Genomic DNA, 18,767 nt, shown 5'->3' with positions numbered 1-18,767 from the left:
TGGCACATGATGATAATTATATTTTTGTTATTGCTGATAACCAATAAATGGCCGGTATAGTTGTTTTAAATGCTACAAATACATTTCGGTATCATTGTATCAATGTAAAAGTATGTATGTAAGTATGAAAGATAGCATGAAAGATGTTTGAGATTTTATGGTAACACTTTAGTATAGGGACCAATTCTCATTATTAACTAGTTGCTTATTAGCATGCCTATTATTAACATATTGGCTATTTATTAGTACTTATAAAGCACATATTGTGCATGACCATAATCTACAGTGCCTAATTCTACCCAATACCTAAACTTAAAAATAGTGCTGGGCGGTATGACCAAAAATTTGTATCACGGTATTTTTCAAAATTATACCGGTTTCACGGTACATGACGGTATTTTTTTTCATCAAAAAAGTGCATGTGATATTAACAGACGAACTACGCTCATATTTTTAATTCCAAACAATCAGCAAGCGACAGGTGCTTGGAAACGTTATTTTGTACTCATTTATTGACGAGTCGGCTGCGGTGCGGCCAACTGAATGCCCTGCTTCTCAGCCGCTCACTGCACAGAACAGACGCCGAGAGAGGTGACACTTCTCCGGGAAAGTCAGACCTCGCGAAACGTTGTTTAAGCGACATACACCGATTTTAAAAATTCATATCATAACAAAAATAAACACCGGTATTCGGTATGAACCGGTATACCGCCCAGCACTACTTAACAACTACCTTACTGTTAATAAGCAGCAAATTAGGAGTTTATTGAGGCAAAAGTCGTAGTTAATGGTGAGAATTGGACATTGAAGTAAATTGTGACTGATCCTTCTTTTTTGGGGGGGAACTTTAAGTGAGAGTTAAATGGCAGCTATTATTGTATAATGCCAAATTGCATTGAACAGTAATTAAAAATTAAAGGAAAAATCTATCTAATATTGGAATATTATTATATGTTGCTAACTGATGTGTGTCTTTAATTTTAAGGAAAGATGACTTCGGAGGAAAAAGAATAAAAGCAGAAAGGCAGCATTTCTCATCAGGCTATCTTCACAGGGAAATTGCTTTAACCTCATATCCATTGTTGAAATAGTTTTATAGTGAACCATCTGTTGGTTGTGGGTATTTTTCAGTTTACTTAAATGTTATATTGGGGTAATCTGCCCTAGATTGCAGGGTATTGGACTGCTCTAATGAGTCCTTTGTCCTTTAGGGAGTCTGGAAGCTTCTATTGTCCTCATATAGACTCTGAACAGGCTGCATCCTCAGTGGGGCGACTCGTTACTCAAGCATCTGCTGGTGTTTTTGTTGAAGTCATCTTGGTCTTTTAAAAACTCGTTTGGCTCCACCCAGCAACATCCCTAGAATTTCTCCTTTAATTGCTTACAAGTTTTTCTTAGTAGTTCTGTTTTTTTTTTCTTTTCTTTTTTTAAGCATGTTGTCGTGTTTGTTATCTTTCTCTATATCCAAGTTGGCTCATGTTTTCCCACGATGCACCAGGACTATGACATTCAGTGGCATAAGAGCTCATTAAGTCTGTGATACTAGCAGAAAGACATTTTTCAGAGCGGGCATCCCTGGATCAGGCTGGGGGGTTTGGATGATTGATGTGTTTTAGCATAAGTGGATGGTCTGGAGTGGGTTGGAATGTCTAAGTTTGATTATATGAAAACGAAAACTCTTTGACTTTTTCCTCTTGTTTGAGGTGTCATGCAGAGCTTTGTACTGCTCTTTATGAATATAAGAGGCTTCTTACTCTTTCAGAGCGTGAGGTTATGAATACAAGATCAACTCCCCCCTGAGACCCCCATAAAAGATCTGTCTGTACTCTACAGTTAGGGGCAGTAAACTAGTATTTTGCTCTTTACAAAAGTGAATGTTTTTAGTTAGGTGAAATTGGAGGTCACATGTACCCCGGTACTGGTGCCCAGTGTGGCCCCTTTCAGTCATTTCCATGTAGAAAAGGCAGTTCGGAGCCAAAAAGAGTACCAAAGTGCCATTTGGTGGCAAAGCCAAACTTTTCCTGTTCAAGTGTTCTACATCAATTTGTCCAGTGCTTGTGGATGAACTGCTGAAATGATTTCTCCTCTGATCAGTGAGTGGAACTGACACTTTCTTCTCTGTCTCTCCATAGGTACAGAGCTCGCGTCGAGAAAGTTGAATCTCCAGCAAAGGTTCACGTGTTCTACATCGACTATGGAAACGTGAGTATCTGCTTGCAGGGAGGTTGATGCGTAATCTGGATGTAGCACAGCATCTCCTGAGTGGAGCGTCTCTTTAGAAAGGCGCTGACTGATGAATGTTCTGAATTGTGTTTAAAATACTGCATGTGCTTTCAAAAGCCAGCACTGAATCCATCAGTCAAAATGCCACACATGTGGAAAACAATTCCACTCCATAAATCCAGAATAAATAATGTTAGTATGCTTAAAAGCAGCTTGAAGGTTGCAGTACCCAGCATGCTTTGCTGTTTTTGTGCCCGGGGCGGAAGGCTCCAGGCCAGCACAAGAGAAAAGATGCAGGTGGTCATGTGATTGAACATTTCTCACACAACAGGCCTTTTCTCTCATCTCTGTATTCCCTGTGCTTTCCTCTTCTCTTTTCACAGACTCTCCTCCTCATTCTTTTATTCTCTTTGCCCACATATCTTAACCCTCGGTGCAAGAGCATTGTGCTGAATCTGATATCACTGTTTATTGCTCAATCACTCTGATTCGCTGGACAGAGTGTTTTGAGGGACAGATCTTTATTTTAATGCCCCATCAAAAGTTTATGGCCTAAATTCCTCTTTTTTGGGGTCTTTGGTCTAAGTGTTGTTTCTCTCATCTCTTCCCTGTGCTTTCCTCTTTCTTCTCTTTTCACAGACTCTCCTCCTCATTCTTTTATTCTCTTTGCCCACATATCTTAACCCTCGGTGCAAGAGCATTGTGCTGAATCTGATATCACTGTTTATTGCTCAATCACTCTGATTCGCTGGACAGAGTGTTTTGAGGGACAGATCTTTATTTTAATGCCCCATCAAAAGTTTATGGCCTAAATTCCTCTTTTTTGGGGTCTTTGGTCTAAGTGTTGTAATTTAGATTTTATATAACAATCTGACAATGTAGAGAAAGTAGCAGATCTTAGATGTAACAAAATCTACTGTAATATACATATAATTTGACATATTTTAAACATTCTCTTTAATATTATAAAATGCATGTAACTGATTACATGAATATATTACATCACATTATGAACACTATCCACTCAAGTTTGACAGCCAGAAATTGTCTGTCTTGATTCTGAGAAAAATATTTGTTGTTTTGTGATTTTTACACAATGTCACAATTGTGATTTTGTGTATTGTTTGATTAAATTTGCCTTGATTTAATTATTACATTTACTATTCCCATTTCTATGAAACATAAATAGAGAGAAATGCATTGACATTCAAACACTGTCTAAATATTTCTAGGCCCACCGTGTGCTTGATGTGTGTCCTCTGAAGAATTGCTGTATAACCCCCCACGTAGAACAAGCCAGTCTTTTTGCTTTGTACTTTCATCTGTCTTCGGTCTGATTTTCCATTTTCTAGTCTCTGTCTGCCTGTATTTGTCATTCTCAAAGCTGAAACGAGCCTTTGCGGCATCTCAGTGCTAACCAGCCTCTTTAGCCTGCTGCGTTCACATGTTCTGCACTAAAGACACATGACCACAGCGCTCAACTGCGACCCAGTAGAGAGAGTGTGTGTCTCTCATATTGTGTTGCTGGCTTCGAGTGTGGCATGTGGAGGAGTTAAGCATTATCCTTGACTTTGCTTTTATCTGCTGTGCTGTACTCACACCTCCTCCGTTTAATGAGGACCTTGTACAGGCAGTCAGTGTATGAAAGAGGTATGAAGCCTGTTTTATAACACAACAATGTGACGATCTCTCTCTTCTGTCCTTTCAGAGAGAGATATTATCCTCCACGCGTCTTGCAGCCCTTCGTATGAAGCCTGTTTTATAACACAACAATGTGACGATCTCTCTCTCCTGTCCTTTCAGAGAGAGATATTATCCTCCACGCGTCTTGCAGCCCTTCCTCCAGCCTTCAGCACGCGTACACTTCCTCCACAGGCTACAGAATACACATTTGCCTTCATTCAGGTCCCACAGGATGTAAGTTCTTGCACAAACACATTCATACGCGCTCCCATGTGATTCATCACACAACGTGGCCTTCTAACGGGTCCTGTAGGACACATAGCGCATGCACGCACAACATAGTCACATCCAGGTTATAAAAGACAGGAATTATGAGTCACATCATGCTAGTTTAGCTGTTGGAATGGCATACTATCGTATTTCTGCAAAGTATGCTAATTTTCTGCATAGAATAGCCATACATTACAAGTGTAAAGTATACAACAAGAGCACACTACATTGCATTAATTGTTTTTGTATGTAATGAGCTCATGTGATGTAACCCATGTAATATACTTGGGGGCCCTATGATTTCCATGATGTGGAAAACGCATAAAAGTGGAATTTACTGTATAACGCAGAATGTCACGGAATTTGCCAAATTTTATATGAATAAATCAAAAGTAGGTTAATGCACAAATCACGATATGGACTAATGTCTGTGAATATTAAGCTGCAAAATATTTGCATAATATATAATATTATGCAAAAATATTATTTTTTTATTTGATATAAAATCAATTATTTAGAAATGCTTTTGATTATTTAAATTTAATGAAACATTAAAATGAAATCCAGAAAATTAATGTAAAACAGAATTTGGAACTACATTTAAGAAAAATAGGAAAAAAACTTTTCATAGGGCCTTAAAAATGTAATTTTGGATAAACTGTTAACAAATTGCCATTAACCTCTTAAGACCCGGCAAAACATTTTAGGAAAAAATTAGTATTTTTTCATGTCATTACATTGTTTAGAGCATTAAAAAAAATATGATATTTCATTCATAAGTTACGCTACGTCCTTGGTAGAGGACATCGGGACTCTAATTTTTTAAAACAAATAAAAAGACATGAATGAACATGCATAGGCAAAAACAATTGATTTTTTTTTAAATCACCAATACATTTTTAGTTTTCAGGATTTTTTTTTTTTACCAAACTTTGTATAAAGATAATTCTCAACTATGTTATAACAGAATGATTTGATATACCATTTTTCTTCATGTAAAATGGCCATAAACAGTTTTTCTCATTATATATAATGTATCTATAAACTAAATCAAATTTGCATATTAATGTGTTTTTGGGGCAACATGTAATGAAAAAAGAAGTGTAATAATGAGAAATTAGAATAGAGAGTGCTAGAGTTAGAGGGTCAAATAAAGATGGAAGAGATGTGTTTTTAGCCGATTCTTGAAGATGGCTAAGGACTCCGCTGCTCGGATTGAGTTGGGCAGGTCATTCCACCAGGAGGGAACATTTAATTTAAAAGTCCGTAAAAGTGGGAAATATAAGTGTGGAAATATAGGGTCCAGTTTTATTTTTTCCCAAATTTGGTTTTATTTTTTTCCAATTTTTTTTCAATTTTAATTTTTCTAGACTGTTTTTAATGCTTAAATTAAATGTTATTAATCAAAAAGCATGTCTAATTAGTTGAAATCATGAAACTTACACAATTTAAAAAATAACACTTGCTTTCTAATCTTTTTGTATTCTATCTGTTTTCTTTTCATTTATTATAGGCCTACAATTAACAAAAGCAAAAAATACCTCTTTTTTATTTATTATATTATATAAAAAACCCTTGCTACGTGTATTGTGTTAAGCTAACTGAGACTTGTTATAGCACTTGTATATCATTGCTCTTTTGTTGATTTTGATTGCTTCCATTGTCCTCATTTGTAAGTCGCTTTGGATAAAAGTGTCTGCTAAATGACTAAATGTAATGTAAATGTATATACTCAGCGTCAACAGTAAGCATTATGCTAGAATGCTGATATTCCAGTACAAGCCTTTTTGTTAGCTGAATTGTGTGAGGAAATGCATATGAAAGTACGTTTTCCACCTGGTCTGTGTGCTGAGCTTGATTGTGCGTGTGTAGGTGTGTGTTTGTGTGTGTAGGTGTGGCATCATGCCACCTGCCCTGTTAATACTGCTGTTTTGTGATCTTGTCCATCTTTTGAGGTAGGCGCATTGTTCTCTCTATCTTTGTCTCTTTCTCTCGTTCTGGATGGCCTCTGTATCTCGTACCCCCACCATTACTCCCCCCAAGGGGAACATGCTCTGAGGTTGCCATGGAGACTGGGTTGGCTCACAAGAGCAAAGCGTGTGTGTGTGTGTGTGTATGAGAGCGAGAAATATCAGATCTGTATCTCTCACCTCGTGCGTCGAACATTTGTGAAACATTGTGTTGGTGTAGAGGTATTTTGATCTGTTTTTTTGTTTTCAAATCGACATTTATCATTATCGCAGCGCTTGTGTGTAAGTGTAAGTGTGATGAATGAGCAACTCCGCAGCTGGAGCTGGAGTCTGATTGGCTCAGAGCACACACTGAGGACTTTGAAGTGTCTATAAATAGTGTGTGGAATTGTAAGTGTTTGTGTTGTGGGCAGTTTGTAGAAATCAAACCTGGTTTAGGATGAATGGATATGTGACATGTTCCTTTGATGACCTCACCCACAGGAAGACGCACGGACCGACGCCGTGGACAGTATGGTGAGGGACATTCAAAACACACAGTGTCTGCTGAACGTGGAATACAGTGGAGCTGTCTGCCCACATGTCACGCTGCAGTTTACTGACTCGAAAGATGACGTGGGTCTGGGTCTGGTGAAAGAAGGCCTTGTCATGGTGGACGTACGGAAAGAGAAGCACCTGCAGAAAATGGTAAGTGACAAACACACACGCATCTAAATACAAGAACCTGAATAATGAGTGTGGAGCCACTGGTCAGCTAGTTTGAGCCAGAGGCGGCATTAGCTTTAACTGGGATCTGTTGTAATCTATGTGCCCTGAAATACACCTCGCTGTTTCACAGCAGGGCCTCTGACGGCAGCCATTTTGTATTATTATGAAGCACTGACCATTTGTTCTCCCCTTGTTATCAGTCTCGCTCTCACTTCCTCTCTTTCTCCTTTCCTGTTATGTAATGCTTGTGCCATTTCTTGAGCATGTTTAAAACTTGCTGCATTCATTTGTGGCATTGTGTCAAGCGCGTACAAACACACTGCCGCTCACACAGGACCTTAGAGGACTTAATTCAATAGTTTGAGCATTTAGATCTCTTTATTTAAAAGCTGTTTTTACTGTCAGAGATTAGTTTATTCTAGGGCTGCACGATTAGAGGAAAACATTATATTTTCCGATCAAACTCAATGATTTAAAGTGTTTTTTTTTTATTTGTTGTTTTTAAAAGCTCCAAATTTGCTATGCTCGTTTCTGTGGATGCACAATGTGCCCCAAAATTTTACTTGTATTATTATTATTATTAATTTATTGTTAAAACATTAAAATAAAAAATACTATTGTAATATTTCACTGTAAAATAAATAATTGTATTCATTCAGTGCTACTGTAAAATTACAACACTAATACTATAATTATAACTTAATCGCACAGTGGTGTTAATTTCATTAATGAAAACTATGATGAAAAATGTTTGTTGACAAGCTTTTTTTCCCATGACTAAAACAAGACGATGACGAGATGACAATAAGGTAAACTCTTTCAACATGCAATAACGTTGCGATAAAAGATGAGACTAAAATGTATTTTAAAAATGAAAACCATACAAAAATCTTGTTTTATTTTCGACTAAAAAATGAGACGAAATATTATTGCTGTACATGCCTCTACAATGCAAGCTTTTGTGTGTGGTTGCCAGATATCAAGAGTTCAAATCCCTGTTAAAAGGATACATTTTCTGCCCGATGTTTTGCTTAATTTTGGCAATCTGGCAACCATGTGTACGCACTCACTCTTCATTACAGAAGTGCTGACGATGATCTGAAAACACCAACAAACAAGCTAAAGTTTAACGATCTCCTTGTGAGATGTTCAGTTTAAATGAAAGTGTCATTCAGACAGTCTGTGTTCTTTCATGAGATCTCGACTTTTTTTTTTTTTTACAGACAGAGTGCATATCTAAGTCTTTGATATTAATTTATACATTAACCTATAATAAATCAGTGCACTAGATGAGGTAAAATAAACCATGTGTATGAGTTCACATTCAGATGGTTTGTGCTTATTGGTGAAAGTGCAATACCTGAAATGTAAAAATAAATTTCTCAAATGACAACAATCATTTCGATTATAATTTTGAGCTATAGAGAGAGAGAGAGCGAGAGAGACATTTAGTCGACTAAAACTTGACTAAACAAAAACAGGACAAGGTTGACTATGATAACTAAAAAGTACATTTGACACAGGACTGAGACTAAATCACACAGCCCTAGTTTACACATTTAAACAAACTCTGGAAACTTTCATTTAATAGCTGTTTATCGCGCTTTGAGGTGAGACTCTTAATTGCTTACAAACTCTTCTCCCTCAGTTTGATTTGAGACACTTGACAGCTATTTATCCTATGACCTTCTGCCGCCCTGACGTAATTAGTTTTTACTCCTGAATCAAACCACACAGGTTTGTTCTTGGCAGTCTGCTTGTGATGAACTTGAAGCGGTTTGTAGACTCTGAGCATATGGAGGGTGTTGTGACAGCCACGTCAGGTCCACCGTTTCCCTGTTCCCATAGGAACACTGCTGTTCTGGTTCACTCGTCCCCGCCTCTCACTCTCTCGCGCTTTCTTTCTTCATTTTCTATTGTGCTAACAGGTTGTTTGAGGTGCATGTATAGAGCTGAGCTGTCTGACTTCGGTGGCACTCACTTCTGCTCCTGTTTCACACTCCCATAGATATATGAATCACTTGTGCTCTGGCATACTGTACCTCAAATACTGTACACATGCTTTAGTTCCGCATTACAGCTCAATGTACATCCAAAGAAAGCTCCAGTAGTTTTGAGACATGTAAACATGGCTATAAATGATTGTCAACTGAAAGTGTTTGAGCATCCTGATCAGCCCAACACCACAACATTGGTGTTGTGAGTTTATGGGCGGGACTATCTGTTTGACCAACCAATGGCAGATAGTGTTCAGGAAACTGATCTTTTTTGCCATTTCATTCGGTGATGCTAGTTGGACAGAAATTAGTGAACTGAACATGGAAATATTCCTTCATCTGAACATTGTAATATATTTTCAACTATATTTTCATATTTGCCACTTTTCCTGCCATTAATGCAGACTTATACATTTATGAATGTGTAATAATAACTATCTTATTACACTATTACATTCCATCATCTGTAAATGCACATGAAGGGCACATCATGTATGCCAGATCGAGTCCACAGTCTGGCTAGCATTGGCACTTTAGTATAGTGTGGTGGCGCCATGCCACTTGTCTTCTGCTTTCACCCTTGGCTTTTTCATAAAGATTCTCTAATCTCACTCTCTCCTTCATTCATTATCTCTCCCACTCACGCTCTCTTTCTCTGTCCTCTCTCTCTCCTTCCCCATTTTTCTTGCTGCTGGTTTGGCCTCCAGTGCAGTACACCGTGTGCAGGAGGATGTAGTTTGGAAATTTGCATGTATTTACATGTCGGTGAAAGCGGTGTGATAAATCATAATCTGCAGAATTAAAGACAAAGCAGTGGATCAAACCGTAGTAAATTAGCTGTGATTTAAAACACTGTTAATACGCAGTGATTATTTACTCTGCCTTCATAATACACGCTGCCATCCCACCCGTGACCCCACACCCCTTTGTCTGTCTTGTGATATTTTATTCCTTTTAAACACACTGTGCTCTGTGATCTTTTTTTCCCAACGTCCTCTCTGCTGCTGAAGGGTATCTGCCATGCTTGACACCTGACTTCCTGCTATCAGCAAATCTTTACTCTGCTGAAGTCTCCAGACCAGAGTCCATACGTCAGTCAGTCCGTCACATTCACTGTGGTCTAGTGAGAAATGAGTCCTTGAATATCCATATAAGGAGAACGAAAAAGGGAAAGGAAATCTTTAGAGTGAAAGTAGGAGTCAGATATGGGAACGTCTGTCTGACAGGGAGAGAGTGAAAGATAAGGCCCACCGGTTCTCTTTCTCTCCACCTGCGTGCGGATAACGCAGGCCTTTCGATAAGTGTGCATGAGCTTCATCAGTTCTCGGGATCGATAGTTGAAATCGATGTGTCATTTCCCTCCCTGTGTTTGTCAAACACTGCTCTTTCTTATTTCTGTGTTAGTCTGTCTCTCTTTCTCTGATTTTCTTCCTCATCCTGGCATGCTGGATGAGATGTCTGTGTGTTATCGGACGGGATGCGATTGAAAGGGCCGAATTCACGTCAAGCTGTTCTGAGGTCAGTTTAGTAGTGCTGCTTCTGCATTTAAAGCTTGGTGGGCTTTTAGTGGGCTTCTCGTGCAACGGTTTTTCCAACAAGGTCTGCAAAAATGCACTACAACAAGATCAGTGAAATGAACCTAATCCAAGATGACAGAGGAGTCAAGAGAAGTAATTATACATCATTTTTATTTAATGCAAAAAAGGGTATCTAGGTAACTGTCTATTTAGGCAGCAGGCAACAAGCCAGCTCGCAGGGTTTGGTACAGAGGTTCCTTGTATTTATGCTACATCAGCGCTAAGTTTATGCTTACTGTAGCGTACCATCAGTGACTCTGGTGCCTTTTCACGTTCATTAGTTTTACAAGCTAATTACAAGCTCACATACCAATTAGCGTTACTGTCATAGAGTGCAGTCAGTCTTATTGGAGATTTGTTCTGGGAGATTCTCCTTAAGCATCCAGTATTGACTTAGATTGTTGATTTAAAATGGCTAAACTCTGGACTTATCATTTCAGAAAGAGTTTGTAGGTCTTGTTGCTGTATAATGACCTTCCCTTGGAGACATTAATTAAGGCATGAAAGGTGGTCTGATCTCAGCCAGAGATGTTCTACAAACCTGTGGTGCTATTGATGGCTTGATGAAACCATAGCACTGTTAATATCTCTCTTTCTCACTGTCATATTCTGGTGATATTTAGTTGTACAATCCAGATGGTAAAGCCCAAGGGAGGTGTAGTATTTTTTATTACGATTGTTATGTGATGAAATTGTCCTATGAGAATTGTAGCTTTTTAGCATTTAATGGAAAGTCGTCTAGGGTTTAAAATAGTGGTTTATATTTCTGTTACTCTCCTGTTTCATTCCTTAACATGTCTTTAATTTGCTGAATTAATTGCTATGAAGGAACCCACGTATAATTAGTTTGCCTGAGTCCAGTTGGACATATTGCTTAGGGGGCTTTTAGTAAGATGCTTTTCAAGTTATTTTTAACTTGACACATCATTAAATGACTAAATTAAACAGCCAAAGTCTCAGATTGTTATTTCATCTCAGCTAAAGTACAATCAGGCGTTTACAGGGCACCCCATGTCCAGTCATATCCCATCATGCCTCGCTCCTGACAACTCCATTACCCATTAACCAGTAGAAGTTAGCTAAGCTTAGAATGGGGAATTTTCTGCTCCTCTAGTATCAAACACACACTCATCCACACAAACGGGCCGGGACACATGCTGAATGACACGCATCGCTGCCTAAAAACCCCATTTCATTCCTGTGCCCTGTGGATTGAACACAGGCTTGATCTGGGACAGAGAAGCCATTTCAGCTCCAGCGTCTTTCTGTTGTTTAATCTCTGTACTGAGATGATCAAAGTCCAAACTGTTCTCTTCGAATGCTGTGCGGCTGTGTCTATGATCGCTTTGATTTTCAGGCTGCCTGCATTACTGGGTATTATAGAGTGTTTCTAAGAACACCGCAAATCTGATCACTGTCCCATCATTTCATGCCGAGAGACGGTAAAAGACTCAGTTGCAGTCTGCAGATTGGTAAAACAGCCACCTGAACCCACAAGAGTGAGGGCTATGAATAGAGGGCACAGAAATGGCACTTGGAAAGGAGAAGTGTGTGTGTGTGCTTTCAGACTCTGTTGTGATGGTGATACACTATAAGTTGACAACACATTGTCATTGAGTGATAAAGAAACATTCATGAATGAGATAATTAAGCACAGATCTGCCTCTCAGATAGCATGCAATTTTGAATTCAGTTATTTTTTTGCAGATTATTGCTCTTCAGTGGTCAAATACATAAAAATGTCAGTTTGCCTGTATTGGCAAGTATTAATGTAAGCGCAGTCTGTTGTGTCTTAAGTGAACGTAAACAATTGGGAAAGAAATCTGATGTCTGAAATCTGTGTATCGGTATATTGAATCCGTGCATTTGGTCTTAAAGGAGACATATTATGCCCCTTTTTACAATATGTAATACATCTAAATAGTCTTCTGTGCTCGTCTGTGCAGCCAAAGACAGAACAGTTAGCATGTTTTGCTCAAACTTTCGCCATGGCATTAGAGCTGGTACACCGTTGTCGCTTGCGAAATCAAATGACCGTGCCGTGGGTGTAAACTTACAGATTAAGGGGCGGTAATATTATAACGAGATCCCTTTGCCACGTCACCAAGGCAGCGAAATCAGACGCGCTTGTTTTCTCAGACGCTTTCAGAAAAAGGCTTCCCAAAACAAAGTTTACTGGGTTAATCTTTTTCAAGTTTCCTTGGTTGGTAGATGCACTGGGGACCTGATTATAGCACTTAAAACCTGGAAAAGTCAGATTTTCATGATATGTCACCTTTAAAGTGACAGCAGCCTAATATACCAGCTGCTGTCTGTCATGTTAATCAAACAAGAAAAAAAGGAAATCTTTCCTCTTGACTGAATAACTTTTATAGCTTTAAGTATAAAAAAAACGTAACTATATTGTTACGAAATAAAATTACTCATTGTGAAAACATTTTGTACATATCGTACACCTATTACAAGAAGAGACAATATGCATGGTGATACAAGTTTGACAATGTGTCACAATGCATCAAGATAATACTACTGTTTGTAAGTTAAAAAAAAGGATGATATCTTGATTAAGGATACACAATAACTACAGTATATCAGTTATTGGACTATTGGGTCAATATTATAATATCCATTGTTTATACTGTACTTTATACTGTACATTATAATGTTGTGATGCCTAAATTCACTTGAGGCATTTAAAATTATTTTATTTTTAAATAATTTCAGCAAAACATTGTATTATTTGCTTATGCTTTTATCCAAAGTGACTTAACACTGCCTTCAAGGTATGCTCCATGCTCTAATGGAAACTGTACATTTTTCATATCAACCATTTATCAGTAATAATTATCAGCTTAGCAGTATTATTAATATCTGTGCATCCCTAATCTTGAAATGTCGATGAACTGTCACACATGATGCTATCAGCAGAGTTTGTGAAACTGCTGATGATGGTGTGTGTGAATGTGGCGCGTGAGGTGCTGTGTTGCATGTTGTGGTGCGTCAGATGCTTGATGGATGGAGACTGCGTTAGCTGCACTTTTCTCTGCCGTCTGCAGCTGCAGAGCCCAGATGTACCTCGGGGTCTTTTCATGCGTGTCCTAAAGCACTGAAGAATCACCTGATCTTCAGCCAGCCAATTAACCCCCACATGCAAACACGCTGCTAAAAGAGCACACCCTACGCTTTTTAACATCTGCCATCTTTGTGCATTAAATCCTCGGCTGTGATCTCATCTGTACCTGGTACTTCAGAAAACACAGACCTTTCCAGCTTTCTAACGATATTGCCGATACTGCTCTGAACCGGAAACGAAGTCGAAGTCAATCTCGCTCTCTGACTCATCTATGCCTCAGTCAGTGACTCTCAATGCTTGCTGTGGCAGAAGCGGTCAATATGTTTAGTGTTATTCAGGCCTGTGTCTGTGGTGCAGGAAAAGAAAGCGAGCAAGAGACACACAGGCCGTCTAGTGGCTCACTTGTTATTGAATGCATACTCTGCATGCACATGGCTCCAGTCGCCCCCCTGATGATCAGGAGCGTCACAACAAGATGAAGGTCTGTTAAAACATCATCTAAACAAGGTGCACTTACTGTGATTGACTTGTGGATTCTGCACAGCATCAATCTGGGAAAAACAATCTCTGTGCTCCATAATGTCCTATGTGTGTTATTTATTTTGTTGAAGATGCTGAAGGATGTTGTTTGGGTATGTTAAAGTTAAACACAACACTAGGCCTTTCTCTGTCTAAATGTACTTTTTGCTTGTCATAGGTGACTGAATATCTGAATGGCCAGGAATCTGCCAAGAGTGCCAGGGTAAGAGCTGTAATTTTAAACTCTCATCCTCTTTAAATCTTTCTGCTTTATCACACAGCTGTAAATTCTGACTGGTCAACCACTGTGTTTTGCAGCAATTCATTTATTTATATTTATATAGGTAACACTTTAAAATAAGGTTCCATTAGGTAACAAACAGGCGGACGCTGCTGCTAAAGAAGCACTATTCACAGATATCGAAATGTGTTCCATGCCACCCTCAGATTTTTAAACTCACCACAGCATCTTGCGTCATCAACAAATGGCAAAATGAATGGGATCAGTGTATGAAGTTAACCCTACTGTGGGTAAAAGTTGCATCTTTATTTTCATTAATCACTAGGATCAGATTGTATATACATTATGCTAAATAGGACATTAAAGAAAGACACACAAGTTCTTAATATCAAATGAAGATTCACCGATATGCTCTTCATGCCAGCGAGTCCAGTTTCTTTTAAACATTTTATTAAATTGTGCTGGTTTAAAATCTTTTAGGAAATAATATTACTCCGCAAACACTTTTGAAGAAATTTTTTACAGATTCAACCCTGAATCTATTTTAGAGTTATCTAAAGTGAATTTTAAAAACCTGATATAGGTTTTAAATTGCTCTTTTATTTTATTTCAAATTGTAAATGAATATAGAAAACTGGCATGACATTAAAACATCAACCAACCAACCCATTAGTTAAATGCAATAAGATTAACTAACAATGAGGAATACATTTGTTACTGTATTTGTATTAATGTTCATTAAATACAAATGTATACATTGTTAGTTCATGTTAACTAATGTTAACAAATTGAACCTCATGTAAACAAGTGTTACCTATTATTACATACATAGGTATATACAATATAATTTTAGCGCTAGACTGTATATTTGAGGCATCCTCAGTTCATGTTAGTGTCTTTATTATTATTATTATTCTTTACTTGCATTTCTCCTTCCCTGCTGCTTGTCTATATTGCTTAATGCCCTTGTTGGCACAGAAAACCGAAGAGTTTTGTTTTCAGAACTGGCTTTGGCTTTGTTACCTGTAACATTGACTTTTATGCAGCGCGGTGCACATTGAACAGTCTTTTGGCTAAAACATTGCTCCATATGACAAGCCAATAGCTGTTTAACAAGACTCGAGCAGAAGAGAGAACCATGCCAACCCAAGAGCTTGATGATGATGTCCCTGCTAACGACGGCGCTAATTATCATAGACATTAATTAGCTGTGATTCTCTCAGAGTTAACAGCCACATGCACACCGATGACAGAAATTGAGAAAACATAAAAGCCTCTGTATGACATACAAAATGATTTCCCATCTTCCCGAAGAATCTCTGAAGCCGAAACGATTCTCTTTTGCACAAATGAACCGTTTCGCTGCTTTGTGGCAAAACCGATGTAAAATAGAAGGGCTGCGATGGAATTTGTTGGAGGTAAAGTCTTCACGCGTGACTGGATGTGAAAGGACTAGAGTTAAAGAGCACGGTAAACGACCGTTCGCCTCGTTATTACTGAGGTGTGATGGTGTTACAGACCAGCTCGTGTTTTAATGATCCTGTCTACACGCTGGCCGTCTGCGCCTCAGTCTCACAGACACAAGGGCAAAAACGCTTATCAGAATTTAATGATGGTGAATCAGTGCTGTCAGGTGACTTAAAGCCTCAATTTGATATGTATTAATGTTTCATTGAAGTTATTTAGAATTTGGGGGGGTTCAAATGTTTGTTTTCTTTCAACAATTTTTGCAATGTTCTTTTACCTCACGTGTCCATTTGAAGAAGAAGCCCATTTAAAACATCAAAGATCTGCTGCTTTAGAGGATTCGTCTTCATTATAAACTATGATGCTTTCAATGCAGGGTCAATAAGTCTCATATGCATGGTTACAGTGCTTAAAATATATATAAAGTGTTAACTTAATACTATATTGGCAGCTTAACTTCAGCAAAGCCACAATGAAAGTGTCCAAAACTGCATTTGAAATCTGAATTAATTTTAGTAATAGAGCTTTTTTTGACTTTCTCACCAGTTGCATGGCTGACATTCCCACAGTGTACAGTTAGAGCTATATTTTAACTATCTGTCTTTAACTGATTATTTTCCTTTTCATTTGCAGCTTAACATTTGGCGTTATGGAGATTTCCGTGATGATGACGCGGATGAGTTCGGCTATCGCCGCTAAGTCGTTGTTCCAAAGACCTTGAGGAAGACAAGATGCATTCGCAGAGAAAAAAAAAAAAAAAAAAAATCATGACAAAAAAAAAACACAACAAAACATCAGTATGCTCTCTTATTTTTTCTAACGTTGAACATTTTTCTCTCTCTGTTGTTGTTTTTTTTTTAATACTCTGTGCATATCCTCTCTTCTGCCCAAGGACTTTGTTTCTTGTCATTTTCTTTTTTTTTTTTAAAGCGAGTAGGCTACAGATAACTCTACCCGTAGCTGCTTCAAATAGGACCAACGTACTTACCTTAATCTTAAATTTTGACATGTTAGCCAATCATCTTTTTCATGTAAATTTTTAGCCAATCACCAGCTGTCAAACCCCATCCTAGCAAACCTGATCTGCCCAATCAGATTTCTATATTTTGGGGCAAGACTTTTAAAGAAATGAGGGGGATGCACAGAGCAACCGTGAACTCAACAGCTTGCTGAGAAAACGCCTCCTTAATCATGAGATTCTATATTTCAGTATATATATATGGATATTTTGAAGTTAGATCAGAACTAACCAAGTGAACTTACTGAGCGTATTTTTATCTCTCTCTGATGTGATCTGAGTGTTCAGTGACATTTCTGGGCATTTGTGTAGGACGTGTGTTTTCTCTTTTTCTGTGGCAAAAGAACCGCTGCCAGCACCTTTACAAGCATCTCTCGGCTTCCTCTGTGAGGTTTACTCAACGGTCATCATTTCTTCTTTTCCCGCTCTTGCCCGCCATACAGAAACAGTGTTTGAATTTCTTTCCTTCTGAGGTAGACCCTGTCATTGTATTTAAATCTGAGAAATAAAAATGAGCAAAGTGCCATGTTGTCTGACTGGTTTTGAGGGTTGGGGTGGTGCTGAGTTCCTTTTTTTGAATATTTACAACACAGTTTGTGTCACATGAAGAACATTATATAAAACACTATGGTTACTACACTACACTACAAAGGCAAAACACAGTAACTACACCAATGCATCTATGGAGATTTCTGGTGTTTTCATTGATTTGGTATTAACAGTCATGGTTAACACTGACAAAATACAATTTTAAGTTAAAGGGGGAAGAGTCCATTCAAAAATTTAAATTGTCTTGATTTACTCACCCTCAAATTGTTCCAAACTTGTATAAATGTATGGTTACACTTTATTTTAAGGTGTCCTTGTTACGGTGTAATTCTACATTTAAGTACTGAGTAATATTAATCAACTACATGTACTTACTATATGGTTAAGGTTACTATTATGCATATTAGTAGGGTTACTAATTATGCATAATGTATTGTTATTGTAATAGTAAGTACATATAACATGTGTAACAAGGACACCTTAAAATAAAGTGTTACCAAATGTATTTCTTCTGCTGAAAACAAAAATATATATATTTTGAAGAATGTGCATAACCAAATCATTTCTGGTCTCCACTGACTTCCATAATATGGAGGGGTGGGGTACTATAGAAATCAGTGAGGTGAAAAAATATAATGTTTTGTGTTCAACAGAAGTAAGAAGCTCATACAGGTTTGGAACAACTTGAGGGTAAGTAAATGACAGAATTTTCATTTTGGGGTGAACTATCCCTTTAAAACAGTCACTGTATAAAGTACACTGCCATTCAAAGGTTTGGGCTTGGTAAGATGTTTGCTAAAAAGTATTTTAGGCTGCACCAAGGCTGCATTTATTTGATCAAAAATACAGTAAAAACAGTCATTTCTGAAATTATACTGGAATATAAAAAATATTTTCTACTTTTATGTATTTTAAAATGTAATTTATTCCTGCAATGACAAAATTGAGTTTTCAGTGGCACATGGAAATGCAGTAACCACACGATTCAAATTAAATTTGAGCATTTACAAAATACGAAGTTTATGAAGGCTAAGAAGACCCATGAATGTATTTTTAATGAGTCCCGAGCATGTTTCTCCCTCAATGGTTTTTTTAAAGACAAAATGATACTCTAAATGCAGTCCTCATGTTTTAACCACATTTGGTTTCAGAATAGTGGCAGATCCACCCAGCATGATGGAGGTGAGCACTGGGTCTCTTGCTAAAACGGCACTTGAGGAATCGCCTTCGTTTGGGGCTTTAGCTGAATGGCCATCATCTCTACTAAAAACACCATCGCGTCTGTTCTCCACTGCCCTAATGAACCATAAACCCCCCGGTTTTGCCCAGTGCAACTCAGGGTATTTATTAGCTCTGTGAGAAAGGGCTTTTTGATGAGATTATGGTATAATGTAGTTCTCTAATGTTAGTTTATGACTTTTAGAACAGAGTTCTGCCCAGATTTCTCTCTCATTGCTGCGCCGATGTGCTGT

The 18,767-nt window shown here is 38.0% G+C and overlaps 1 protein-coding gene across 2 annotated transcripts in view; it reads left to right on the top strand.

The window, feature by feature from the left end:
• snd1 (staphylococcal nuclease and tudor domain containing 1) overlaps positions 1–17,270 on the top strand; it is a 192,185-nt gene extending 174,915 nt beyond the window's left edge. For both annotated transcript variants that reach the window (XM_016550657.1, XM_016550658.1), the window contains 5 exons: positions 2,133–2,202; positions 4,027–4,140; positions 6,630–6,833; positions 14,199–14,243; positions 16,362–17,270. In XM_016550657.1, the coding sequence (XP_016406143.1) occupies positions 2,133–2,202; positions 4,027–4,140; positions 6,630–6,833; positions 14,199–14,243; positions 16,362–16,427 (499 nt within the window). In that variant the 3' untranslated portion in view covers positions 16,428–17,270. The remainder of the gene's footprint in view (positions 1–2,132; positions 2,203–4,026; positions 4,141–6,629; positions 6,834–14,198; positions 14,244–16,361) is intronic.
• The last annotated feature ends 1,497 nt before the right edge of the window (positions 17,271–18,767 follow it).

This window comes from Sinocyclocheilus rhinocerous, unplaced genomic scaffold (genome assembly GCF_001515625.1).
Source record: "Sinocyclocheilus rhinocerous isolate Xijiao unplaced genomic scaffold, SAMN03320098_v1.1 scaffold3117, whole genome shotgun sequence".
Classification (NCBI taxonomy): Eukaryota; Metazoa; Chordata; class Actinopteri; order Cypriniformes; family Cyprinidae; genus Sinocyclocheilus; species Sinocyclocheilus rhinocerous.
The sequence above is the reverse complement of the archived record's forward strand: the minus strand, read 5'-3'. Positions and strand labels throughout refer to the sequence as shown.